Source organism: Rutilus rutilus (genome assembly GCF_951802725.1).
Source record: "Rutilus rutilus genome assembly, chromosome: 10".
NCBI lineage: Eukaryota > Metazoa > Chordata > Actinopteri > Cypriniformes > Leuciscidae > Rutilus > Rutilus rutilus.
The window spans coordinates 32,590,241-32,616,334 of NC_140215.1; the positions used below are offsets into that span (position 1 = coordinate 32,590,241).

Below are 26,094 nucleotides of genomic sequence, written 5' to 3' on the forward strand. Positions count from 1 at the left end.
TACAACTAGAGCACTGCAAGTTGTTTACATTCATTATCACTGTAATATTATGCATTGTAGACATGAGGCAATTTAGTGCAGTCTTTCATCTTGTGACACTTTACAGACTCTGCTGTGTGTTCAAGCGTTTTGAAGGCGGCGAGGCTTTGGAGGGTGGGATTTCATGCATTGATTCCAATGAGCCATTATGAGAGAGAACAGCCAAACTAACACTGGAATACAAAATCAAATTCCTTGTTTTCCCACTTAAAAAAAAAAAAGAGAGGAAAATGGTCTTACAAGTGTGAGATTTATTTGGTGATAAACAGGGAAAACACACCATACATCCAATGGTTAAATCAGCACAGTTAACTGCATGCACAGCCACATTACTTATGGCCAGGACATTGCCCATAAGGGTAAGTTGGCGGTTCGGCTGCAGGCTTTCCTGGAGGCTTTCCTGGTGGTTCGGCTGCAGGCTTTCCTGGAGGCTTTGGAGGTTCGGCTGCAGGCTTTCCTGGAGGCTTTCCTGGTGGTTTGGCTGCAGGCTTTCCTGGAGGCTTCGGGGGTTCGGCTGCAGGCTTCACAGGAGGCTTCGGGGATTCAGCTGCAGGCTTCACCGGAGGCTTCGGGGGTTCGGCTGCAGGCTTCATTGGAGGCTTCGGGGGTTTGGCTGCAGGCGTCACTGGCAGTTCGTCTGAAGGCTCCGGAGGTTCGGTAGAAGGCTCCAGCTCAGGCAGTTCTGTAGAAGGCTCCGGTAGTTCGTTAGAAGGCTCTGGAGGTTCGGCTGCAGGCTTTCCTGGAGGTTCAGCTGCAGGCTTCCCTGGAGGCTTTCCTGGTGGTTCGGCTGCAGGCTTCCCTGGAGGCTTTCCTGGTGGCTTTCCTGGTGGTTCGGCTGCAGGCTTTCCTGGAGGCTTTCCTGGTGGTTCGGCTGCAGGCTTTCCTGGAGGTTTTCCTGGTGGTTCGGCTGCAGGCTTTCCTGGAGGCTTTCCTGGTGGTTCGGCTGCAGGCTTTCCTGGAGGCTTTCCTGGTGGTTCGGCTGCAGGCTTTCCTGGAGGCTTTCCTGGTGGTTCGGCTGCAGGCTTTCCTGGAGGCTTCGGGGGTTCGGCTGCAAGCGTCACTGGCAGTTCGTCTGAAGGCTCTGGAGGTTCGGTAGAAGGCTCCAGCTCAGGCAGTTCAGCAGAAGGCTCAGGCAGTTCTGTAGAAAGCTCCGGTAGTTCGTTAGAAGGCTCTGGAGGTTCGGCTGCAGGCTTTCCTGGAGGCTTTCCTGGTGGTTCGGCTGCAGGCTTCCCTGGAGGCTTTCCTGGTGGTTCGGCTGCAGGCTTCCCTGGAGGCTTTCCTGGTGGTTCGGCTGCAGGCTTTCCTGGAGGCTTTCCTGGTGGTTCGGCTGCAGGCTTCCCTGGAGGCTTTCCTGGTGGTTCGGCTGCAGGCTTCCCTGGAGGCTTTCCTGGTGGTTCGGCTGCAGGCTTCCCTGGTGGTTCGGCTGCAGGCTTTCCTGGAGGCTTTCCTGGTGGTTCGGCTGCAGGCTTCCCTGGAGGCTTCCGGGGTTCGGCTGCAGGCTTCCCTGGATGGATCCAGATAGTCAACTTTAGTCAGTCTGTTTAGAGGCATTCAGTCTCAGATACAGCACAAAACCCAAATACCAAGTTTTACTCCTCTTAATTATTAATCATGATCGTATTAATTTTTCGTATTAATTTTGTAAAGCCATCCTGTACTTTAAACCGTGCTATTGGCTAAATAATTTTTACATTGAGAACGATTAATTATAAAACAAGACAAACTGAAATGAGGAAGCTGACCCAAACATTAATATAACAACAAATACCTGCAAATGGATCCATACACTGATGTCCACATCCATTGCAGCAGCATTTCTCATTGTTCGGACAGTCACTGTCATAGGAACACAACTCTGCACACATTCCTGCTCCAAAATTTGTACTTGGACACTCCCCTGGCTTTGCTGTTATAGAGACACATGACAGAGAAACCACATCACTGAATACTGAATGTCTCATACGCTGTATGAAAAAAAAATAAAAAAAATAATAATAATTCGTAGGAGGATTTACCGGAATATTCAGTCCATCTACTTCATAGTTTCACGTTTAGTTCAATGTGTTACTTGCGGTTTCTTTGCAGTTATTTGTGAAACTTACTAGCAATTCCTGAGTGAAAACATTTTTTCAGGGTTTTTTCTGGAAGACGTATAGCATGCATCAATTAAAACTCACTGAAAACAGGTGGCACACACGCGGACCCACAGGGAAATTGACAGCATTTGTGTCCTCCAGAGCAGTCTCTATCAGAAGTGCATCCTCGTCGGGAGGGCACGACCGTCAGCGTCGCCGGACACTGACCAGGCACTACAGAAGAGGATTCAAGAGGATCATTAGGGGAGACCAGGAAGTGCTGTAATAGTTTGCTTCAGCCTCACTTTATAATATTCACACATTTATCTGCTTCAACTCAAGTAGCTTAGAAATCTACCATTTTTCACTAAACTGCATCAATCGGTTTCAAAGACTGAGTGCAGATACAACCTACCCCACTGTAGTAGAGTGAATAATAGTGAAATGCTGATAGAAAGCATGGACATCAGTTAATATGTTGTATACAAATTTACTGGTGTACATCTTCAAAAATGATGCCATCCCCATGACCACCCTCTTTCTTTTAATGGCGGTTGGCAATGACCACCCTCATTTCCTTTTAAGCATTTTAATAAGCTACTCAACAGAAAACAAAACAAATATAGAAACCCACTATATATGTAAAATGCAGAGTTATCGGTTATAATTAGCTCCCCACGTTATATTGTAGGCTTATGCATTTCTTAAAACAAAAAAACCTTAAGCAAAAGTTTAAACTCAGGATTGATACAGTCCGGTAACAATTTTGCAGCCATATTATAACACTAATGTTCGTGTTTAACAGTAAACAAAAATGCCTATTAGTGATTATATGGGTTACTTGTACAATGCATAAACTTATGACAGTTTGCATATTTACACTTTGCTTATTATTAAAACTAAACCAACATTCAAAGATGAACTTCCACTTGACGTCTGTACTGTATTTTTGTAAGCAGATGTGTCTGAAATCAAATTTTGTAAGGCACTTTATTTATGCACTTCTTCAGGCTGCGTAATAAAGCTAAAAGAACTTCTCACCTAGGACTCCAGCATCTGTTGCGCTCAAACAAGCAGACAGACACAATAAAACAGCACTAAACGAGCAGTACACTTGAGCTGTCATCCTCTCAACCTGCAAAAATCTCAAAATCAACTCTGCTGGAAGATGCACTGAATTAGTGAGTCAGGAGGGGCGGACAGCAAGGACCACAAAACTACAAAGAAAAATCCCTGTTGCTGCATCAAAATATCAGCTGAGTCCCAAACCAAACGCTATCAGAAGAGTTTAAAACACTTTTTGAAAATGCGTTTTTAAAGATCCAATTGGGGGTCTGGGTAACTCCAACCCTAATGAAAATCATTTGCCTGTAGCTTTCTAATATAGCCTAATCTTGAAGACCTTGATTAGCTTGTTCAGGTGTGTTTGATTAGGGTTGGATGTCGTAATAATGACCGTAATTAGGAGATGATTGATTGTTTTTATGGCAACACTATCAACGGCAAATTAATCTGCAGTGGTCAGGTGGTACAGCGATCACGTGGTACAAGTCGGAGTTCTACCACAAGTTACAAGTTGTAATTATGACTAAACTCCTACACCTAAACTCTCCAGGAAATGGATCTCTACTGGAGACTGGCATAAATCTGCATTGATCATCAAGAAACACGGGCATGTCTATTATTTGAATCTGAATTTTTCAATTGCTGATTGATTTGAATCCATGCAAGTAATTATGAATGAAAACAATGTTTCCAGCCACTGTAGTGAATATAGGGGAATACACAGCCACGGTTATATCATAGCCAATTTAATATTGGATGGTTTCATATGGATTGCATAATCAGATAATATTTGTTCACTCAAAGCTTTCTATAGACATATTTCTTATCGTGACCGAGGCAAGTAGCCTATAGAGCAGGGGTCAGCAACCTTTTTGTCATAAAGTGCCATTTTTAAGTTTCCGAGTTCATCACTGTGCCACAACACACACATAGCCTATATATATATATATATATATATATATATATATACACGCACACACTCATATAAATACACAAACATTTTACATTTTCATAATGGCTTACACAGAAATAGTACAGAAATTTAAATATTTCTCTTGAAATTTGTTTTAGATTTAGATAGACAATTTAATAGTATTTATAACTCCTAACTAGAGATGCACCGATTACAATTTTCTAGGCCGATTCCGATTTCCCATTGAGTTTGACCTGCCGATACCGATTTTAGCCGATTCCGATGTCATTTTTTCTAACCACTTTACAGCCCACACAAATATTTTTTTTTCTATATATATTTTTTTTTCATAAAATACCATATCAAACTGAATAATAAAAACAAGTTTAAATGGGTACATTTTATGTAAATATTTTTGAGTCTTCATTTTCTTTTCTGACATAACCTAATCCAGTTCTTGTTAAAACACACTAGACATGCACATTCTGTGCATTTTGGGCACTTTTGTTTGAAATCATATTTATTTTGTTCATCAAAAGTGTGCTTTCACTTTAATTGAGCGTGAGCAGCGCAGACAAAATAGACTCGCTTCATTGCTCCTGTGGGGCGCTCACGCGCTGCTCCTGCTCGCGGTGTGAATGCACTCATTGATTAACATGCACGGCGAAAAAAAAATATTACACGTGCACGTGTGATGCTGATGTTGCGCGATGTTAATCATGGGGAGCCCGAGTGCATTTGACCAGCATAAAATCGGCATATGTCAGCCATGACCGGCCGGTCGCCGGTCATGGCCGATCACGTGAAAATCGGCCAATTCCGGTCACCAGCGGATCAATCGGTGCATCTCTACTCCTAACTTAATAAAATACGCTTTTTTTACTATGAGGAATTATTACATCAAAATGTAGATCTGTGTGCAGGTAGACTACTTTATCTGAATGAAATACATACACTTCTCTCGCATGTGTTGCTTGTGTGCCAGCGGGCACGCGTGCCTTACCCCTCATTTACACTGCACACATCTGCGGCGCATTACGGCTGCGACACGGCTACCGGAGCTGATCGCGCCCATTCTAGTCAATGCTTGTGTTTACACCGGCCGCGACGCGGCGCGTTTCAGAAGCTTCCCAGAAACGGCTCTCCGCGCCGCTTCGCTAAATATAGGCGCCTAGTCTATTTTTGACGGACGCGCGTCCAAGTCGCACCGGAAATACAAAATAAAAGTTAAAAAACACTGTCAATTTCAAAATAAACACCATGTGCAGACTCCCAATTGTATTGCACACCAATTTATCCTTGGTAGAAAGCATAGACTGTAAGGTAGAAACCCCCAAAATCAAGAAAAACCACGTCGGACAGGCAAATCACGTGGTCTCACGCATCCAGTCGCTTCGCTTCTGAAATGCTCCTGGTGTGAGTTGGCACCGTGTGGTTGCAGACGTGTGCAGTGTAAATGAGGGGTTAGGTTGCCGACCCCTGCCATAGAGTTTTGGTTAATTTCTGTGACGGAGACCGAGACGGCAGAAAGCGCACCCTGTTTGTTTTCTTTATTTTACAAAAGCACAACATTTAATTGTTATTGTGAGTGTACATAAATAACTAAAAGTTTGTTCGCGTTTGTCGAACGCTAATTTAACATGCCCGAAATAAAATCAGATTTTAGAAGAATTTGTAGCGCCACTCGGACAGGTGTGCCAACACTTATTTATAAACTAACGACGTCTTCACCTACACAAAAACCTGCTCACTTCAGGCTTGAACAGAGATGTGGGTTGCCCAATTTTCTGTGTTAGAGAAAAAAAGCAGCTCGTACAAAGCTCCTGGATGTCACAATTCCTGTCGCAAATAGACAAGGAGCCACGTAGTCGGCAGGGTTCGAACCTGTGCGGGGAGACCCCAATGGATTTCGAGTCCATCGCCTTAACCTCTCGGCCACGACTACTCCCGCCAGTGAGTCACATGCTGTTTTCATTTCTGGATTTGAGCATCAGAGAACACCGGGGCCAACTATCAATGTGGATCAATGTGAGCAGCAGAGGATCAACCCGGCGAAAATATTGTGTTGGCAAAAAGGAGTTCAGCGACGTCTTCACCTACACGAAAAGACTGCCATGATCCGGATTTGGACTGGGGATGCTGCCCGCACAACGCAGAGTACTAAATGCTATACAGAGAAAGCAATCTTTCCACTCGCCCCGGGCCTGCACATACAGTGTCAACGGCAAGCTTCAGCTCAGTTCTCTCAAAGTCCCCCACCACCGCTTGCTCAGACAGTAGGGACTTTAAGCAACGGCCTCTGGTGGAACGGCAATGGCATTCTGTCGTTCTATTGCGCGTGCACGCGCGACATTAACTGCTACCTCGCGACGTTCTACTGTAACCGTCTACTACGGGAGAACAGCTGATTTGCCGTAGTCGTTACTACATGACAGATTAAGAAAGTTAATGTTATGTTTTAGGTTATGTGGCATTGTAATCGTTTCTGTATATCATTAAATGCCAAAAGCAACCCTTCTCTTGCTCAAAAATCACTTCCTTTTTTTGTATTTTGTTTGATGATTAAATTACCCCTACGCCGTCCTCTTTACTGTTGCTTAGTGATTTTTGCGCTCTTTAGCTACGGCAGTTAACGCTTACTTCCGGCTGCCGTTGCCGTTGCCGTTCCATCAGCAGCTGTTGCTTAAAGTCCCTAGTAACCAGTGTTGGGAAGGATACTTTCAAAACGTATTTCGTTACAGAATACAGAATACATGCCCAAAAATGTCATTTGTAACTTATTCCGTTACGTTACTCAATCTGAGTAACGTATTCTGAATACTTGGATTACTTCCACATTGAATTGCATTTTATAAGTGTTGGCCATCAAATCCTGCTTAATAAACAGGCCTGGTGATGCGGTGGTGATGCGTATGCCAATAAAGCACCTAAAAGCTGTCACAAAGAACCAGCAAAAGTAATAATTATGAATAGCCTATGTCAAATATAGAAAGGAGATATTTTAATTGTTTATTAATAAACAAGTGTTTTCTTTGTCAGTGTCGGTTACAAAGATGAAGTTGACGATGCTGACTCGTGATCTTCGCAGTAGCCTAGTGAACGCGCCAGAGAGAAATGCACATTTCATACGGATTACATGCAGAGAGCAGTTCTTTCGTGTTGAATTGTTCTGTTTAAAAGTAGACATGTCTGTGAGGCAAGTAGGGCCTTCTACCTTATACGCGCCCATTTCACACATACTCTGTGTGCAGTGCGTATGCGGTGCAGGAGCAGCACGCGCTGTAGTGCTTTCACATATGCTGCGTTTGCAGTGCGTAACTGATCCGTGGCTGTACCACAAACACATAGGCCTACACAATATTTGTATTTCAAATCCAGAAGTTATCAGCAACTTTTATTTTTAAAAAAGTTTTGTCACCGGTGCAATTCTCTTTGTAGCCTACACATATACACTCTTTAATAGACGTATTCAAGTTTAAACAATTTAAACAACGTATTAATCAATGCATTACTTCTATATAGATTATATATTAAGTTGTTCAAGCAAGTGGTAACATATTTAACTATGTAGGCTCCTTATATTAAAAATGCAAACATTTTAAATTAAAACTTAAAATTGACAAACACAGCCGACTATCATGCCTTTTCTTTTAGCATTTAAATTTAAATACAATAAATCTTGCATGCCACAAATAACTTGTTTTTCAACCTCCACGAATCAGACGAGTGTTGTTCATTATTTCGTCTTGTTTTCATTGCTTTACCCCGGTCTTAAAGTAAAAAGATGACTGTGAAAAAAAGCAGTACTTAATTAAAAACATTAATGGTGGTATTACTAAATTTAGTTTTATTTAATTTAATTAAATGCATTTATGGTTAAATTACTACATTTTCAGCTCAATCTGTGTTCATTTTGACCACGAAACATGTGCTGTCACTTTAATTCAGCGTTTGCAGCACAGCAGAAATAGACTCGGTGCGGAAACGATCGCTGCACTGCTGTAGCCTATACGCACCGCAACTGGAACGGATAAACGGACTGCAAACGCGTGCAGGGTGAAAGCTCTAAAAAACGAAAACGAAATTCACTTTAAAGAAAGGCTTTGTGTTTCTGTTTGAGGTCTCTGTGAAAGTTTTAAAGCAGTCTTTTAGTGCTGCTTTCAGAGCGCTCACGTCCGTAACGGAGAACTGTCACGACCATTGTTTTTTTCCTCATGAATGCGAATACGAAAAATTAAATAACATGAATATTTTATGTTCTGTGGAGAGCCTACCCTTCTTCATCCGGTGAGTAGTATTACTTTTGGTTTGCGCAGTGTAATTCACAGAATTACAAAAAAACAAAAAAAATGTTGCCACCTAAAAGTTAAAGATTTTTTTATTCCCTCATATTAAATATAAAACGCATGTAGACCGATATTTTTCTAATGTCTGGACTCCTTTATTAAGGGAGTATGGATAAACGGACGTTTCACTATTGTTATTAATTCATTTTCTGAGAATTTATATTTCAAGTTTTGACTGCAAATTTCACGTCCATAACGCTGGAATTGACCGATTAAAAAAAATGATCTTCAACTAGTTTTGTGGTGTAGGTCTACGTATTTGAAAAAAACTTACTTTAAGATGCTTCTTCAGGTTGGAGGTGGAGTCTTTGGACGCTGAAAGGAGGTTGGTTGCTGGCAAGCAGAGGTTGCACTGCACAGTTATATTTCGTTCTCTTGTGAAATGCTAATGTGAATGTGAATTTCCAAGATAGAAACGTATTCTTGCCCTGGCTCTGTTGTTTCGGCTCCATCTCTACCTCTAGCTCCCGCTGCTCCTCTTCCGACTCCATTGTGACTGATCACGCAAACCACACATTTTTTTCGTTTTCATATTGGGGCTTCTGGGAAATGCATGGAGTTGCCTTAATTTATTTAGAGAGTGAATAAACTCGTGAAACAGAGAAGTATCGTCATGTAATAAATTGATTTCAACGATGTAACTGTATTCTAAATACCAACTATTTAAATTGTAACTGTAACGGAATACAGTTACTCATAATTTGTATTCTGAATACGTAACGCCGGTACATGTATTCCGTTACTCCCCAACACTGCTAGTAACCAAGCATTACATCTTATCTTGAAGAGGAAGACCATCTCCCTCAAAGGTTGGGAAGAGCACAGCAAGAGATTAGGGGAGGTCTGCAACAAACCTTCACCCGAACAGGGACTTGAACCCTGGACCCTCAGATTAAAAGTATGATGCTCTACCATTGGAGCTAACCGGGCTTTTGCCAGGGAACAGCCACCCTTGGGATATAACAGCACTTTCTCCTTAAAGTGTTCATGCTTTGTCAGCTTAAAGTTTGTGGCATTAAAGGATGAAGACCACAATTTATAAAGGGACGAGAGAGATAGGTTGCTCCTTCCAAAGCTAGGAACACTGACATTGAAAGAGTGATGATCTGGGCCTTTTGAAACGATGCCCACTTCAGGCTTGAAAAGAGCCCAATTTCCTTGTTAGAAAAAAAAGCAGCTTGTACAAAGATCCTGGATGTCACAACTCCTGTCGCAATCAGACAAAATGACAAGGAGCCACGTAGTCAGCAGGGTTGGAACCTGCGCGGGGAGACCCCAATGGTTTTCAAGGCCATCGCCTTAACTTCTCGGTCACGACTACTCTTGAAAGTGAATCAGTGATAGTGGTAATGAGTCACATGCTATTTTCTTTTCTGGAAGTGAGCAGCAGAGGACACCAGGGCCAACCATCAATGTGGATGTGAGCAGCAGAGGATGCACTCAGCTAACATATTGTGTTGGCAAAAAGGAGTTCAACGATGTCTTCACCTACACAAAAACCTGCTCACTTCAGGCTTGAAAAGAGATGTGGGTTGCCCAGTTTTCCATGTTAGAGGAAAAAAATGCAGCTCGTACAAAGATCCTGGATGTTACAGTTCCTGCCGGAAACAGACAAAGAGCCACGTAGTCGGCAGGGTTCGAACCTGAACGGGGAGACCCCAATGGATTTCAAGACCCAAGCAGGGACTTGAACCCTGAACCCTCAGATTAAAAGTCTGATGCTCTACCGACTGAGCTAGCCTTAGAGTTATGTTATCCTCAGCTTAAAGTTTGTGGCATTAACCCCTTACCAGACAGACCCAATTTTGGCAAGTGGGGCATACATTACATACCCAAAATAAAAAGTCATTCTGAATAGACACATAACCAACATATATTTAGAAAGCCAACTCTTGACAGTTTACAGTTCAAGACTCAGAATTAATCAGACTTTTATTAATATTGAGATATAAAAGCTGAAACATAAAAACAAAAAATATATATTAAGAGTGTATGTATTAAATGTATAAACATATTATGTGAATGCAGTATAACAACTTATAACCACAACCACAGTGTAGCCACTGGTGTGGTCATGCTTCATTTCAAATCTGAGGATGATATCTCTAAATCTATGAATTGTATATACATTTTCTAAGATGATGTCAGGGGAGTTTTTTAGAGAAGGCTGATAAGATGCTAATCAAATATGTTATTGCCCATTTACAGTCTATGACTAATGTCTGGTGAGGAGAACTGGCCCATTCATGCTTTATTGTAGTCAATGGACGAACCTTTGACATCTCTTTATTCTGGCATTATGGCTTGGCCATCTACGCTTTACATATTGCCTCACATTTACCCATTCATACACCGACGGCGGTATCAGCCATGCAAGGCGCCATCCAGCTCGTCAGGAGCAGCTGGGGTTAGGTGTCTTGCTCATGGACACCTCGACAGGTGTAACCGGGGATTGAACCACCAACCTTCCGGTTTGTAGACAACCTACATGAACCACTGAGCCACTCCAGTGTGAAACTGTCATCGGTGCAGTGTGCACACAGCAGCAACTGAACGTTACCCCAGATAGTCGTGCGGTGTGAAAAGAACAGTGACCCGACTACTCTGAAAATTGTGCAGTGTGAACTCGGCATTACAGGCATTCAGAACTCATTTGGTCGCAGGTAACTAAAGGGATCATCTGTTAATAGGCTTGAAGTTGCAACTTCCTAAAATGACCACTAGAAGACACAATTTCACTAAAATGCTTCAGAATGCAGAAGACTATTAGTCAATAGGCAATACTGGTTGAAACTTCACATCCTATAGCAATCAATAATATAATTCTTCATCCAATCATGGCATTTTGATTCAGACGTTTCCATGTCAACAGCGAAATGAATCTGCATCAGTCAGGTGGTACAACTAGAGCACTGCAAGTTGTTTACATTCATTATCACTGTAATATTATGCATTGTAGACATGAGGCAATTTAGTGCAGTCTTTCATCTTGTGACACTTTACAGACTCTGCTGTGTGTTCAAGCGTTTTGAAGGCGGCGAGGCTTTGGAGGGTGGGATTTCATGCATTGATTCCAATGAGCCATTATGAGAGAGAACAGCCAAACTAACACTGGAATACAAAATCAAATTCCTTGTTTTCCCACTTAAAAAAAAAAAAGAGAGGAAAATGGTCTTACAAGTGTGAGATTTATTTGGTGATAAACAGGGAAAACACACCATACATCCAATGGTTAAATCAGCACAGTTAACTGCATGCACAGCCACATTACTTATGGCCAGGACATTGCCCATAAGGGTAAGTTGGCGGTTCGGCTGCAGGCTTTCCTGGAGGCTTTCCTGGTGGTTCGGCTGCAGGCTTTCCTGGAGGCTTTGGAGGTTCGGCTGCAGGCTTTCCTGGAGGCTTTCCTGGTGGTTTGGCTGCAGGCTTTCCTGGAGGCTTCGGGGGTTCGGCTGCAGGCTTCACAGGAGGCTTCGGGGATTCAGCTGCAGGCTTCACCGGAGGCTTCGGGGGTTCGGCTGCAGGCTTCATTGGAGGCTTCGGGGGTTTGGCTGCAGGCGTCACTGGCAGTTCGTCTGAAGGCTCCGGAGGTTCGGTAGAAGGCTCCAGCTCAGGCAGTTCTGTAGAAGGCTCCGGTAGTTCGTTAGAAGGCTCTGGAGGTTCGGCTGCAGGCTTTCCTGGAGGTTCAGCTGCAGGCTTTCCTGGTGGTTCGGCTGCAGGCTTCCCTGGAGGCTTTCCTGGTGGCTTTCCTGGTGGTTCGGCTGCAGGCTTTCCTGGAGGCTTTCCTGGTGGTTCGGCTGCAGGCTTTCCTGGAGGTTTTCCTGGTGGTTCGGCTGCAGGCTTTCCTGGAGGCTTTCCTGGTGGTTCGGCTGCAGGCTTTCCTGGAGGCTTTCCTGGTGGTTCGGCTGCAGGCTTTCCTGGAGGCTTCGGGGGTTCGGCTGCAAGCGTCACTGGCAGTTCGTCTGAAGGCTCTGGAGGTTCGGTAGAAGGCTCCAGCTCAGGCAGTTCAGCAGAAGGCTCAGGCAGTTCTGTAGAAAGCTCCGGTAGTTCGTTAGAAGGCTCTGGAGGTTCGGCTGCAGGCTTTCCTGGAGGCTTTCCTGGTGGTTCGGCTGCAGGCTTCCCTGGAGGCTTTCCTGGTGGTTCGGCTGCAGGCTTCCCTGGAGGCTTTCCTGGTGGTTCGGCTGCAGGCTTTCCTGGAGGCTTTCCTGGTGGTTCGGCTGCAGGCTTCCCTGGAGGCTTTCCTGGTGGTTCGGCTGCAGGCTTCCCTGGAGGCTTTCCTGGTGGTTCGGCTGCAGGCTTTCCTGGTGGTTCGGCTGCAGGCTTTCCTGGAGGCTTTCCTGGTGGTTCGGCTGCAGGCATCCCTGGAGGCTTCCGGGGTTCGGCTGCAGGCTTCCCTGGATGGATCCAGATAGTCAACTTTAGTCAGTCTGTTTAGAGGCATTCAGTCTCAGATACAGCACAAAACCCAAATACCAAGTTTTACTCCTCTTAATTATTAATCATGATCGTATTAATAATTTTTCGTATTAATTTTGTAAAGCCATCCTGTACTTTAAACCGTGCTATTGGCTAAATAATTTTTACATTGAGAACGATTAATTATAAAACAAGACAAACTGAAATGAGGAAGCTGACCCAAACATTAATATAACAACAAATACCTGCAAATGGATCCATACACTGATGTCCACATCCATTGCAGCAGCATTTCTCATTGTTCGGACAGTCACTGTCATAGGAACACAACTCTGCACACATTCCTGCTCCAAAATTTGTACTTGGACACTCCCCTGGCTTTGCTGTTATAGAGACACATGACAGAGAAACCACATCACTGAATACTGAATGTCTCATACGCTGTATGAAAAAAAAAAAAAATAATAATAATAATTCGTAGGAGGATTTACCGTAATATTCAGTCCATCTACTTCATAGTTTCACGTTTAGTTCAATGTGTTACTTGCGGTTTCTTTGCAGTTATTTGTGAAACTTACTAGCAATTCCTGAGTGAAAACATTTTTTCAGGGTTTTTTCTGGAAGACGTATAGCATGCATCAATTAAAACTCACTGAAAACAGGTGGCACACACGCGGACCCACAGGGAAATTGACAGCATTTGTGTCCTCCAGAGCAGTCTCTATCAGAAGTGCATCCTCGTCGGGAGGGCACGACCGTCAGCGTCGCCGGACACTGACCAGGCACTACAGAAGAGGATTCAAGAGGATCATTAGGGGAGACCAGGAAGTGCTGTAATAGTTTGCTTCAGCCTCACTTTATAATATTCACACATTTATCTGCTTCAACTCAAGTAGCTTAGAAATCTACCATTTTTCACTAAACTGCATCAATCGGTTTCAAAGACTGAGTGCAGATACAACCTACCCCACTGTAGTAGAGTGAATAATAGTGAAATGCTGATAGAAAGCATGGACATCAGTTAATATGTTGTATACAAATTTACTGGTGTACATCTTCAAAAATGATGCCATCCCCATGACCACCCTCTTTCTTTTAATGGCGGTTGGCAATGACCACCCTCATTTCCTTTTAAGCATTTTAATAAGCTACTCAACAGAAAACAAAACAAATATAGAAACCCACTATATATGTAAAATGCAGAGTTATCGGTTATAATTAGCTCCCCACGTTATATTATAGGCTTATGCATTTCTTAAAACAAAAAAACCTTAAGCAAAAGTTTAAACTCAGGATTGATACAGTCCGGTAACAATTTTGCAGCCATATTATAACACTAATGTTCGTGTTTAACAGTAAACAAAAATGCCTATTAGTGATTATATGGGTTACTTGTACAATGCATAAACTTATGACAGTTTGCATATTTACACTTTGCTTATTATTAAAACTAAACCAACATTCAAAGATGAACTTCCACTTGACGTCTGTACTGTATTTTTGTAAGCAGATGTGTCTGAAATCAAATTTTGTAAGGCACTTTATTTATGCACTTCTTCAGGCTGCGTAATAAAGCTAAAAGAACTTCTCACCTAGGACTCCAGCATCTGTTGCGCTCAAACAAGCAGACAGACACAATAAAACAGCACTAAACGAGCAGTACACTTGAGCTGTCATCCTCTCAACCTGCAAAAATCTCAAAATCAACTCTGCTGGAAGATGCACTGAATTAGTGAGTCAGGAGGGGCGGACAGCAAGGACCACAAAACTACAAAGAAAAATCCCTGTTGCTGCATCAAAATATCAGCTGAGTCCCAAACCAAACGCTATCAGAAGAGTTTAAAACACTTTTTGAAAATGCGTTTTTAAAGATCCAATTGGGGGTCTGGGTAACTCCAACCCTAATGAAAATCATTTGCCTGTAGCTTTCTAATATAGCCTAATCTTGAAGACCTTGATTAGCTTGTTCAGGTGTGTTTGATTAGGGTTGGATGTCGTAATAATGACCGTAATTAGGAGATGATTGATTGTTTTTATGGCAACACTATCAACGGCAAATTAATCTGCAGTGGTCAGGTGGTACAGCGATCACGTGGTACAAGTCGGAGTTCTACCACAAGTTACAAGTTGTAATTATGACTAAACTCCTACACCTAAACTCTCCAGGAAATGGATCTCTACTGGAGACTGGCATAAATCTGCATTGATCATCAAGAAACACGGGCATGTCTATTATTTGAATCTGAATTTTTCAATTGCTGATTGATTTGAATCCATGCAAGTAATTATGAATGAAAACAATGTTTCCAGCCACTGTAGTGAATATAGGGGAATACACAGCCACGGTTATATCATAGCCAATTTAATATTGGATGGTTTCATATGGATTGCATAATCAGATAATATTTGTTCACTCAAAGCTTTCTATAGACATATTTCTTATCGTGACCGAGGCAAGTAGCCTATAGAGCAGGGGTCAGCAACCTTTTTGTCATAAAGTGCCATTTTTAAGTTTCCGAGTTCATCACTGTGCCACAACACACACATAGCCTATATATATATATATATATATATATATATATACACGCACACACTCATATAAATACACAAACATTTTACATTTTCATAATGGCTTACACAGAAATAGTACAGAAATTTAAATATTTCTCTTGAAATTTGTTTTAGATTTAGATAGACAATTTAATAGTATTTATAACTCCTAACTAGAGATGCACCGATTACAATTTTCTAGGCCGATTCCGATTTCCCATTGAGTTTGACCTGCCGATACCGATTTTAGCCGATTCCGATGTCATTTTTTCTAACCACTTTACAGCCCACACAAATATTTTTTTTTCTATATATATTTTTTTTTCATAAAATACCATATCAAACTGAATAATAAAAACAAGTTTAAATGGGTACATTTTATGTAAATATTTTTGAGTCTTCATTTTCTTTTCTGACATAACCTAATCCAGTTCTTGTTAAAACACACTAGACATGCACATTCTGTGCATTTTGGGCACTTTTGTTTGAAATCATATTTATTTTGTTCATCAAAAGTGTGCTTTCACTTTAATTGAGCGTGAGCAGCGCAGACAAAATAGACTCGCTTCATTGCTCCTGTGGGGCGCTCACGCGCTGCTCCTGCTCGCGGTGTGAATGCACTCATTGATTAACATGCACGGCGAAAAAAAAATATTACACGTGCACGTGTGATGCTGATGTTGCGCGATGTTAATCATGGGGAGCCCGAGTGCATTTGACCAGCATAAAATCGGCATATGTCAGCCATGACCGGCCGGTCGCCGGTCATGGCCGATCACGTGAAAATCGGCCAATTCCGGTCACCAGCGGATCAATCGGTGCATCTCTACTCCTAACTTAATAAAATACGCTTTTTTTACTATGAGGAATTATTACATCAAAATGTAGATCTGTGTGCAGGTAGACTACTTTATCTGAATGAAATACATACACTTCTCTCGCATGTGTTGCTTGTGTGCCAGCGGGCACGCGTGCCTTACCCCTCATTTACACTGCACACATCTGCGGCGCATTACGGCTGCGACACGGCTACCGGAGCTGATCGCGCCCATTCTAGTCAATGCTTGTGTTTACACCGGCCGCGACGCGGCGCGTTTCAGAAGCTTCCCAGAAACGGCTCTCCGCGCCGCTTCGCTAAATATAGGCGCCTAGTCTATTTTTGACGGACGCGCGTCCAAGTCGCACCGGAAATACAAAATAAAAGTTAAAAAACACTGTCAATTTCAAAATAAACACCATGTGCAGACTCCCAATTGTATTGCACACCAATTTATCCTTGGTAGAAAGCATAGACTGTAAGGTAGAAACCCCCAAAATCAAGAAAAACCACGTCGGACAGGCAAATCACGTGGTCTCACGCATCCAGTCGCTTCGCTTCTGAAATGCTCCTGGTGTGAGTTGGCACCGTGTGGTTGCAGACGTGTGCAGTGTAAATGAGGGGTTAGGTTGCCGACCCCTGCCATAGAGTTTTGGTTAATTTCTGTGACGGAGACCGAGACGGCAGAAAGCGCACCCTGTTTGTTTTCTTTATTTTACAAAAGCACAACATTTAATTGTTATTGTGAGTGTACATAAATAACTAAAAGTTTGTTCGCGTTTGTCGAACGCTAATTTAACATGCCCGAAATAAAATCAGATTTTAGAAGAATTTGTAGCGCCACTCGGACAGGTGTGCCAACACTTATTTATAAACTAACGACGTCTTCACCTACACAAAAACCTGCTCACTTCAGGCTTGAACAGAGATGTGGGTTGCCCAATTTTCTGTGTTAGAGAAAAAAAGCAGCTCGTACAAAGCTCCTGGATGTCACAATTCCTGTCGCAAATAGACAAGGAGCCACGTAGTCGGCAGGGTTCGAACCTGTGCGGGGAGACCCCAATGGATTTCGAGTCCATCGCCTTAACCTCTCGGCCACGACTACTCCCACCAGTGAGTCACATGCTGTTTTCATTTCTGGATTTGAGCATCAGAGAACACCGGGGCCAACTATCAATGTGGATCAATGTGAGCAGCAGAGGATCAACCCGGCGAAAATATTGTGTTGGCAAAAAGGAGTTCAGCGACGTCTTCACCTACACGAAAAGACTGCCATGATCCGGATTTGGACTGGGGATGCTGCCCGCACAACGCAGAGTACTAAATGCTATACAGAGAAAGCAATCTTTCCACTCGCCCCGGGCCTGCACATACAGTGTCAACGGCAAGCTTCAGCTCAGTTCTCTCAAAGTCCCCCACCACCGCTTGCTCAGACAGTAGGGACTTTAAGCAACGGCCTCTGGTGGAACGGCAATGGCATTCTGTCGTTCTATTGCGCGTGCACGCGCGACATTAACTGCTACCTCGCGACGTTCTACTGTAACCGTCTACTACGGGAGAACAGCTGATTTGCCGTAGTCGTTACTACATGACAGATTAAGAAAGTTAATGTTATGTTTTAGGTTATGTGGCATTGTAATCGTTTCTGTATATCATTAAATGCCAAAAGCAACCCTTCTCTTGCTCAAAAATCACTTCCTTTTTTTGTATTTTGTTTGATGATTAAATTACCCCTACGCCGTCCTCTTTACTGTTGCTTAGTGATTTTTGCGCTCTTTAGCTACGGCAGTTAACGCTTACTTCCGGCTGCCGTTGCCGTTGCCGTTCCATCAGCAGCTGTTGCTTAAAGTCCCTAGTAACCAGTGTTGGGAAGGATACTTTCAAAACGTATTTCGTTACAGAATACAGAATACATGCCCAAAAATGTCATTTGTAACTTATTCCGTTACGTTACTCAATCTGAGTAACGTATTCTGAATACTTGGATTACTTCCACATTGAATTGCATTTTATAAGTGTTGGCCATCAAATCCTGCTTAATAAACAGGCCTGGTGATGCGGTGGTGATGCGTATGCCAATAAAGCACCTAAAAGCTGTCACAAAGAACCAGCAAAAGTAATAATTATGAATAGCCTATGTCAAATATAGAAAGGAGATATTTTAATTGTTTATTAATAAACAAGTGTTTTCTTTGTCAGTGTCGGTTACAAAGATGAAGTTGACGATGCTGACTCGTGATCTTCGCAGTAGCCTAGTGAACGCGCCAGAGAGAAATGCACATTTCATACGGATTACATGCAGAGAGCAGTTCTTTCGTGTTGAATTGTTCTGTTTAAAAGTAGACATGTCTGTGAGGCAAGTAGGGCCTTCTACCTTATACGCGCCCATTTCACACATACTCTGTGTGCAGTGCGTATGCGGTGCAGGAGCAGCACGCGCTGTAGTGCTTTCACATATGCTGCGTTTGCAGTGCGTAACTGATCCGTGGCTGTACCACAAACACATAGGCCTACACAATATTTGTATTTCAAATCCAGAAGTTATCAGCAACTTTTATTTTTAAAAAAGTTTTGTCACCGGTGCAATTCTCTTTGTAGCCTACACATATACACTCTTTAATAGACGTATTCAAGTTTAAACAATTTAAACAACGTATTAATCAATGCATTACTTCTATATAGATTATATATTAAGTTGTTCAAGCAAGTGGTAACATATTTAACTATGTAGGCTCCTTATATTAAAAATGCAAACATTTTAAATTAAAACTTAAAATTGACAAACACAGCCGACTATCATGCCTTTTCTTTTAGCATTTAAATTTAAATACAATAAATCTTGCATGCCACAAATAACTTGTTTTTCAACCTCCACGAATCAGACGAGTGTTGTTCATTATTTCGTCTTGTTTTCATTGCTTTACCCCGGTCTTAAAGTAAAAAGATGACTGTGAAAAAAAGCAGTACTTAATTAAAAACATTAATGGTGGTATTACTAAATTTAGTTTTATTTAATTTAATTAAATGCATTTATGGTTAAATTACTACATTTTCAGCTCAATCTGTGTTCATTTTGACCACGAAACATGTGCTGTCACTTTAATTCAGCGTTTGCAGCACAGCAGAAATAGACTCGGTGCGGAAACGATCGCTGCACTGCTGTAGCCTATACGCACCGCAACTGGAACGGATAAACGGACTGCAAACGCGTGCAGGGTGAAAGCTCTAAAAAACGAAAACGAAATTCACTTTAAAGAAAGGCTTTGTGTTTCTGTTTGAGGTCTCTGTGAAAGTTTTAAAGCAGTCTTTTAGTGCTGCTTTCAGAGCGCTCACGTCCGTAACGGAGAACTGTCACGACCATTGTTTTTTTCCTCATGAATGCGAATACGAAAAATTAAATAACATGAATATTTTATGTTCTGTGGAGAGCCTACCCTTCTTCATCCGGTGAGTAGTATTACTTTTGGTTTGCGCAGTGTAATTCACAGAATTACAAAAAAACAAAAAAAATGTTGCCACCTAAAAGTTAAAGATTTTTTTATTCCCTCATATTAAATATAAAACGCATGTAGACCTATATTTTTCTAATGTCTGGACTCCTTTATTAAGGGAGTATGGATAAACGGACGTTTCACTATTGTTATTAATTCATTTTCTGAGAATTTATATTTCAAGTTTTGACTGCAAATTTCAAGTCCATAACGCTGGAATTGACCGATTAAAAAAAATTATCTTCAACTAGTTTTGTGGTGTAGGTCTACGTATTTGAAAAAAACTTACTTTAAGATGCTTCTTCAGGTTGGAGGTGGAGTCTTTGGACGCTGAAAGGAGGTTGGTTGCTGGCAAGCAGAGGTTGCACTGCACAGTTATATTTCGTTCTCTTGTGAAATGCTAATGTGAATGTGAATTTCCAAGATAGAAACGTATTCTTGCCCTGGCTCTGTTGTTTCGGCTCCATCTCTACCTCTAGCTCCCGCTGCTCCTCTTCCGACTCCATTGTGACTGATCACGCAAACCACACATTTTTTTCGTTTTCATATTGGGGCTTCTGGGAAATGCATGGAGTTGCCTTAATTTATTTAGAGAGTGAATAAACTCGTGAAACAGAGAAGTATCGTCATGTAATAAATTGATTTCAACGATGTAACTGTATTCTAAATACCAACTATTTAAATTGTAACTGTAACGGAATACAGTTACTCATAATTTGTATTCTGAATACGTAACGCCGGTACATGTATTCCGTTACTCCCCAACACTGCTAGTAACCAAGCATTACATCTTATCTTGAAGAGGAAGACCATCTCCCTCAAAGGTTGGGAAGAGCACAGCAAGAGATTAGGGGAGGTCTGCAACAAACCTTCACCCGAACAGGGACTTGAACCCTGGACCCTCAGATTAAAAGTATGATGCTCTACCATTGGAGCTAACCGGGCTTTTGCCAGGGAACAGCCACCCTTGGGATATAACAGCACTTTCTCCTTAAAGTGTTCATGCTTTGTCAGCTTAAAGTTTGTGGCATTAAAGGATGAAGACCACAATTTATAAAGGGACGAGAGAGATAGGTTGCTCCTTCCAAAGCTAGGAACACTGACATTGAAAGAGTGATGATCTGGGCCTTTTGAAACGATGCCCACTTCAGGCTTGAAAAGAGCCCAATTTCCTTGTTAGAAAAAAAAGCAGCTTGTACAAAGATCCTGGATGTCACAACTCCTGTCGCAATCAGACAAAATGACAAGGAGCCACGTAGTCAGCAGGGTTGGAACCTGCGCGGGGAGACCCCAATGGTTTTCAAGGCCATCGCCTTAACTTCTCGGTCACGACTACTCTTGAAAGTGAATCAGTGATAGTGGTAATGAGTCACATGCTATTTTCTTTTCTGGAAGTGAGCAGCAGAGGACACCAGGGCCAACCATCAATGTGGATGTGAGCAGCAGAGGATGCACTCAGCTAACATATTGTGTTGGCAAAAAGGAGTTCAACGATGTCTTCACCTACACAAAAACCTGCTCACTTCAGGCTTGAAAAGAGATGTGGGTTGCCCAGTTTTCCATGTTAGAGGAAAAAAATGCAGCTCGTACAAAGATCCTGGATGTTACAGTTCCAGCCGGAAACAGACAAAGAGCCACGTAGTCGGCAGGGTTCGAACCTGAACGGGGAGACCCCAATGGATTTCAAGACCCAAGCAGGGACTTGAACCCTGAACCCTCAGATTAAAAGTCTGATGCTCTACCGACTGAGCTAGCCTTAGAGTTATGTTATCCTCAGCTTAAAGTTTGTGGCATTAACCCCTTACCAGACAGACCCAATTTTGGCAAGTGGGGCATACATTACATACCCAAAATAAAAAGTCATTCTGAATAGACACATAACCAACATATATTTAGAAAGCCAACTCTTGACAGTTTACAGTTCAAGACTCAGAATTAATCAGACTTTTATTAATATTGAGATATAAAAGCTGAAACATAAAAACAAAAAATATATATTAAGAGTGTATGTATTAAATGTATAAACATATTATGTGAATGCAGTATAACAACTTATAACCACAACCACAGTGTAGCCACTGGTGTGGTCATGCTTCATTTCAAATCTGAGGATGATATCTCTAAATCTATGAATTGTATATACATTTTCTAAGATGATGTCAGGGGAGTTTTTTAGAGAAGGCTGATAAGATGCTAATCAAATATGTTATTGCCCATTTACAGTCTATGACTAATGTCTGGTGAGGAGAACTGGCCCATTCATGCTTTATTGTAGTCAATGGACGAACCTTTGACATCTCTTTATTCTGGCATTATGGCTTGGCCATCTACGCTTTACATATTGCCTCACATTTACCCATTCATACACCGACGGCGGTATCAGCCATGCAAGGCGCCATCCAGCTCGTCAGGAGCAGCTGGGGTTAGGTGTCTTGCTCATGGACACCTCGACAGGTGGAACCGGGGATTGAACCACCAACCTTCCGGTTTGTAGACAACCTACATGAACCACTGAGCCACTCCAGTGTGAAACTGTCATCGGTGCAGTGTGCACACAGCAGCAACTGAACGTTACCCCAGATAGTCGTGCGGTGTGAAAAGAACAGTGACCCGACTACTCTGAAAATTGTGCAGTGTGAACTCGGCATTACAGGCATTCAGAACTCATTTGGTCGCAGGTAACTAAAGGGATCATCTGTTAATAGGCTTGAAGTTGCAACTTCCTAAAATGACCACTAGAAGACACAATTTCACTAAAATGCTTCAGAATGCAGAAGACTAGTCAATAGGCAATACTGGTTGAAACTTCACATCCTATAGCAATCAATAATATAATTCTTCATCCAATCATGGCATTTTGATTCAGACGTTTCCATGTCAACAGCGAAATGAATCTGCATCAGTCAGGTGGTACAACTAGAGCACTGCAAGTTGTTTACATTCATTATCACTGTAATATTATGCATTGTAGACATGAGGCAATTTAGTGCAGTCTTTCATCTTGTGACACTTTACAGACTCTGCTGTGTGTTCAAGCGTTTTGAAGGCGGCGAGGCTTTGGAGGGTGGGATTTCATGCATTGATTCCAATGAGCCATTATGAGAGAGAACAGCCAAACTAACACTGGAATACAAAATCAAATTCCTTGTTTTCCCACTTAAAAAAAAAAAGAGAGGAAAATGGTCTTACAAGTGTGAGATTTATTTGGTGATAAACAGGGAAAACACACCATACATCCAATGGTTAAATCAGCACAGTTAACTGCATGCACAGCCACATTACTTATGGCCAGGACATTGCCCATAAGGGTAAGTTGGCGGTTCGGCTGCAGGCTTTCCTGGAGGCTTTCCTGGTGGTTCGGCTGCAGGCTTTCCTGGAGGCTTTGGAGGTTCGGCTGCAGGCTTTCCTGGAGGCTTTCCTGGTGGTTTGGCTGCAGGCTTTCCTGGAGGCTTCGGGGGTTCGGCTGCAGGCTTCACAGGAGGCTTCGGGGATTCAGCTGCAGGCTTCACCGGAGGCTTCGGGGGTTCGGCTGCAGGCTTCATTGGAGGCTTCGGGGGTTTGGCTGCAGGCGTCACTGGCAGTTCGTCTGAAGGCTCCGGAGGTTCGGTAGAAGGCTCCAGCTCAGGCAGTTCTGTAGAAGGCTCCGGTAGTTCGTTAGAAGGCTCTGGAGGTTCGGCTGCAGGCTTTCCTGGAGGTTCAGCTGCAGGCTTCCCTGGAGGCTTTCCTGGTGGTTCGGCTGCAGGCTTCCCTGGAGGCTTTCCTGGTGGCTTTCCTGGTGGTTCGGCTGCAGGCTTTCCTGGAGGCTTTCCTGGTGGTTCGGCTGCAGGCTTTCCTGGAGGTTTTCCTGGTGGTTTTCCTGGTGGTTCGGCTGCAGGCTTTCCTGGAGGCTTTCCTGGTGGTTCGGCTGCAGGCTTTCCTGGAGGCTTTCCTGGTGGTTCGGCTGCAGGCTTTCCTGGAGGCTTTCCTGGTGGTTCGGCTGCAGGCTTTCCTGGAGGCTTTCCTGGTGGTTCGGCTGCAGGCTTTCCTGGAGGCTTCGGGGGTTCGGCTGCAAGCGTCACTGGCAGTTCGTCTGAAGGCTCTGGAGGTTCGGTAGAAGGCTCCAGCTCAGGCAGTTCAGCAGAAGGCTCAGGCAGTTCTGTAGAAAGCTCCGGTAGTTCGTTAGAAGGCTCTGGAGGTTCGGCTGCAGGCTTTCCTGGAGGCTTTCCTGGTGGTTCGGCTGCAGGCTTCCCTGGAGGCTTTCCTGGTGGTTCGGCTGCAGGCTTTCCTGGAGGCTTTCCTGGTGGTTTTCCTGGTGGTTCGGCTGCAGGCTTTCCTGGAGGCTTTCCTGGTGGTTCGGCTGCAGGCTTCCCTGGAGGCTTCCGGGGTTCGGCTGCAGGCTTCCCTGGAGGGATCCAGATAGTCAACTTTAGTCAGTCTGTTTAGAGGCATTCAGTCTCAGATACAGCACAAAACCCAAATACCAAGTTTTACTCCTCTTAATTATTAATCATGATCGTATTAATAATTTTTCGTATTAATTTTGTAAAGCCATCCTGTACTTTAAACCGTGCTATTGGCTAAATAATTTTTACATTGAGAACGATTAATTCTAAAACAAGACAAACTGAAATGAGGAAGCTGACCCAAACATTAATATAACAAATACCTGCAAATGGATCCATACACTGATGTCCACATCCATTGCAGCAGCATTTCTCATTGTTCGGACAGTCACTGTCATAGGAACACAACTCTGCACACATTCCTGCTCCAAAATTTGTACTTGGACACTCCCCTGGCTTTGCTGTTATAGAGACACATGACAGAGAAACCACATCACTGAATACTGAATGTCTCATACGCTGTATGAAAGAGAAAAAAAAAAAAAAAAAAAAAAAATCGTAGGAGGATTTACCGGAATATTCAGTCCATCTACTTCATAGTTTCACGTTTAGTTCAATGTGTTACTTGCGGTTTCTTTGCAGTTATTTGTGAAACTTACTAGCAATTCCTGAGTGAAAACATTTTTTCAGGGTTTTTTTCTGGAAGACGTATAGCATGCATCAATAATTAAAACTCACTGAAAACAGGTGGCACACACGCGGACCCACAGGGAAATTGACAGCATTTGTGTCCTCCAGAGCAGTCTCTATCAGAAGTGCATCCTCGTCGGGAGGGCACGACCGTCAGCGTCGCCGGACACTGACCAGGCACTACAGAAGAGGATTCAAGAGGATCATTAGGGGAGACCAGGAAGTGCTGTAATAGTTTGCTTCAGCCTCACGTTATAATATTCACACATTTATCTGCTTCAATTCAAGTAGCTTAGAAATCTACCATTTTTCACTAAACTGCATCAATCGGTTTCAAAGACTGAGTGCAGATACAACCTACCCCACTGTAGTAGAGTGAATAATAGTGCAATGCTGATAGAAAGCATGGACATCAGTTAATATGTTGTATACAAATTTACTGGTGTACATCTTCAAAAATGATGCCATCCCCATGACCACCCTCTTTCTTTTAATGGCGGTTGGCAATGACCACCCTCATTTCCTTTTAAGCATTTTAATAAGCTACTCAACAGAAAACAAAACAAATATAGAAACCCACTATATATGTAAAATGCAGAGTTATCGGTTATAATTAGCTCCCCACGTTATATTGTAGGCTTATGCATTTCTTAAAACAAAAAAACCTTAAGCAAAAGTTTAAACTCAGGATTGATACAGTCCGGTAACAATTTTGCAGCCATATTGTAACACTAATGTTCGTGTTTAACAGTAAACAAAAATGCCTATTAGTGATTATATGGGTTACTTGTACAATGCATAAACTTATGACAGTTTGCATATTTACACTTTGCTTATTATTAAAACTAAACCAACATTCAAAGATGAACTTCCACTTGACGTCTGTACTGTATTTTTGTAAGCAGATGTGTCTGAAATCAAATTTTGTAAGGCACTTTATTTATGCACTTCTTCAGGCTGCGTAATGAAGCTAAAAGAACTTCTCACCTAGGACTCCAGCATCTGTTGCGCTCAAACAAGCAGACAGACACAATAAAACAGCACTAAACGAGCAGTACACTTGAGCTGTCATCCTCTCAACCTGCAAAAATCTCAAAATCAACTCTGCTGGAAGATGCACTGAATTAGTGAGTCAGGAGGGGCGGACAGCAAGGACCACAAAACTACAAAGAAAAATCCCTGTTGCTGCATCAAAATATCAGCTGAGTCCCAAACCAAACGCTATCAAAAGAGTTTAAAACACTTTTTGAAAATGCGTTTTTAAAGATCCAATTGGGGGTCTGGGTAACTCCAACCCTAATGAAATTCATTTGCCTGTAGCTTTCTAATATAGCCTAATCTTGAAGACCTTGATTAGCTTGTTCAGGTGT

The 26,094-nt window shown here is 42.6% G+C and overlaps 3 protein-coding genes across 6 annotated transcripts; all 3 read right to left on the minus strand.

Annotated features, from left to right (window-relative positions):
* Positions 1 to 270: 270 nt before the first annotated feature.
* LOC311298530 (uncharacterized protein) lies at positions 271 to 3,536 on the minus strand. 2 transcript variants are annotated; one of them, XM_084421541.1, is made up of 4 exons: positions 3,156 to 3,536; positions 2,217 to 2,348; positions 1,808 to 1,945; positions 271 to 1,543 (listed from the first exon to the last, which is right to left on the minus strand). In XM_084421541.1, the coding sequence occupies exons 1-4, from the start codon at positions 3,238 to 3,240 to the stop codon at positions 369 to 371; spliced, it is 1,530 nt and encodes a 509-aa protein (XP_084277667.1). In that variant the 5' UTR covers positions 3,241 to 3,536; the 3' UTR covers positions 271 to 368. The 2 variants fall into 2 exon arrangements, with proteins under 2 accessions (XP_084277667.1, XP_084277668.1); XM_084421542.1 differs by having other exon boundaries at positions 271 to 1,450; positions 3,156 to 3,484.
* Positions 3,537 to 11,607: 8,071 nt separating this feature from the next.
* Positions 11,608 to 14,829, minus strand: LOC311298531 (uncharacterized protein). 3 transcript variants are annotated; one of them, XM_084421543.1, is made up of 4 exons: positions 14,447 to 14,829; positions 13,508 to 13,639; positions 13,100 to 13,237; positions 11,608 to 12,832 (listed from the first exon to the last, which is right to left on the minus strand). In XM_084421543.1, exons 1-4 carry the CDS (start codon positions 14,529 to 14,531, stop codon positions 11,706 to 11,708), a joined length of 1,482 nt encoding a protein of 493 aa, XP_084277669.1. In that variant the 5' UTR covers positions 14,532 to 14,829; the 3' UTR covers positions 11,608 to 11,705. The 3 variants fall into 3 exon arrangements, with proteins under 3 accessions (XP_084277669.1, XP_084277670.1, XP_084277671.1); XM_084421544.1 differs by having other exon boundaries at positions 11,608 to 12,739; positions 14,447 to 14,765; XM_084421545.1 differs by having other exon boundaries at positions 13,346 to 13,639; positions 14,447 to 14,757.
* Positions 14,830 to 22,892: 8,063 nt separating this feature from the next.
* On the minus strand, positions 22,893 to 26,094 carry LOC311298532 (uncharacterized protein). The gene is made up of 4 exons (XM_084421546.1): positions 25,712 to 26,094; positions 24,773 to 24,904; positions 24,358 to 24,495; positions 22,893 to 24,093 (listed from the first exon to the last, which is right to left on the minus strand). Exons 1-4 carry the CDS (start codon positions 25,794 to 25,796, stop codon positions 22,991 to 22,993), a joined length of 1,458 nt encoding a protein of 485 aa, XP_084277672.1. The 5' UTR covers positions 25,797 to 26,094; the 3' UTR covers positions 22,893 to 22,990.

What these genes read in the sequence shown, in the direction of transcription:
- LOC311298531 (XM_084421543.1), bottom strand. Translation starts at nt 14,531, where the DNA reads ATGACAGCTCAAGTGTACTGCTCGTTTAGTGCTGTTTTATTGTGTCTG. An exon ending in AACAGATGCTGGAGTCCTAG is followed by an intron (nt 13,640 to 14,446) that starts GTGAGAAGTTCT and finishes CCTCTTCTGTAG; the next exon opens with TGCCTGGTCAGTGTCCGGCG. An exon ending in GTGTGTGCCACCTGTTTTCA is followed by an intron (nt 13,238 to 13,507) that starts GTGAGTTTTAAT and finishes TCTCTATAACAG; the next exon opens with CAAAGCCAGGGGAGTGTCCA.
- LOC311298530 (XM_084421541.1), bottom strand. Translation starts at nt 3,240, where the DNA reads ATGACAGCTCAAGTGTACTGCTCGTTTAGTGCTGTTTTATTGTGTCTG. An exon ending in GTGTGTGCCACCTGTTTTCA is followed by an intron (nt 1,946 to 2,216) that starts GTGAGTTTTAAT and finishes TCTCTATAACAG; the next exon opens with CAAAGCCAGGGGAGTGTCCA. An exon ending in GTGTATGGATCCATTTGCAG is followed by an intron (nt 1,544 to 1,807) that starts GTATTTGTTGTT and finishes GGATCCATCCAG; the next exon opens with GGAAGCCTGCAGCCGAACCC.
- LOC311298532 (XM_084421546.1), bottom strand. Translation starts at nt 25,796, where the DNA reads ATGACAGCTCAAGTGTACTGCTCGTTTAGTGCTGTTTTATTGTGTCTG. An exon ending in AACAGATGCTGGAGTCCTAG is followed by an intron (nt 24,905 to 25,711) that starts GTGAGAAGTTCT and finishes CCTCTTCTGTAG; the next exon opens with TGCCTGGTCAGTGTCCGGCG. An exon ending in GTGTATGGATCCATTTGCAG is followed by an intron (nt 24,094 to 24,357) that starts GTATTTGTTATA and finishes GGATCCCTCCAG; the next exon opens with GGAAGCCTGCAGCCGAACCC.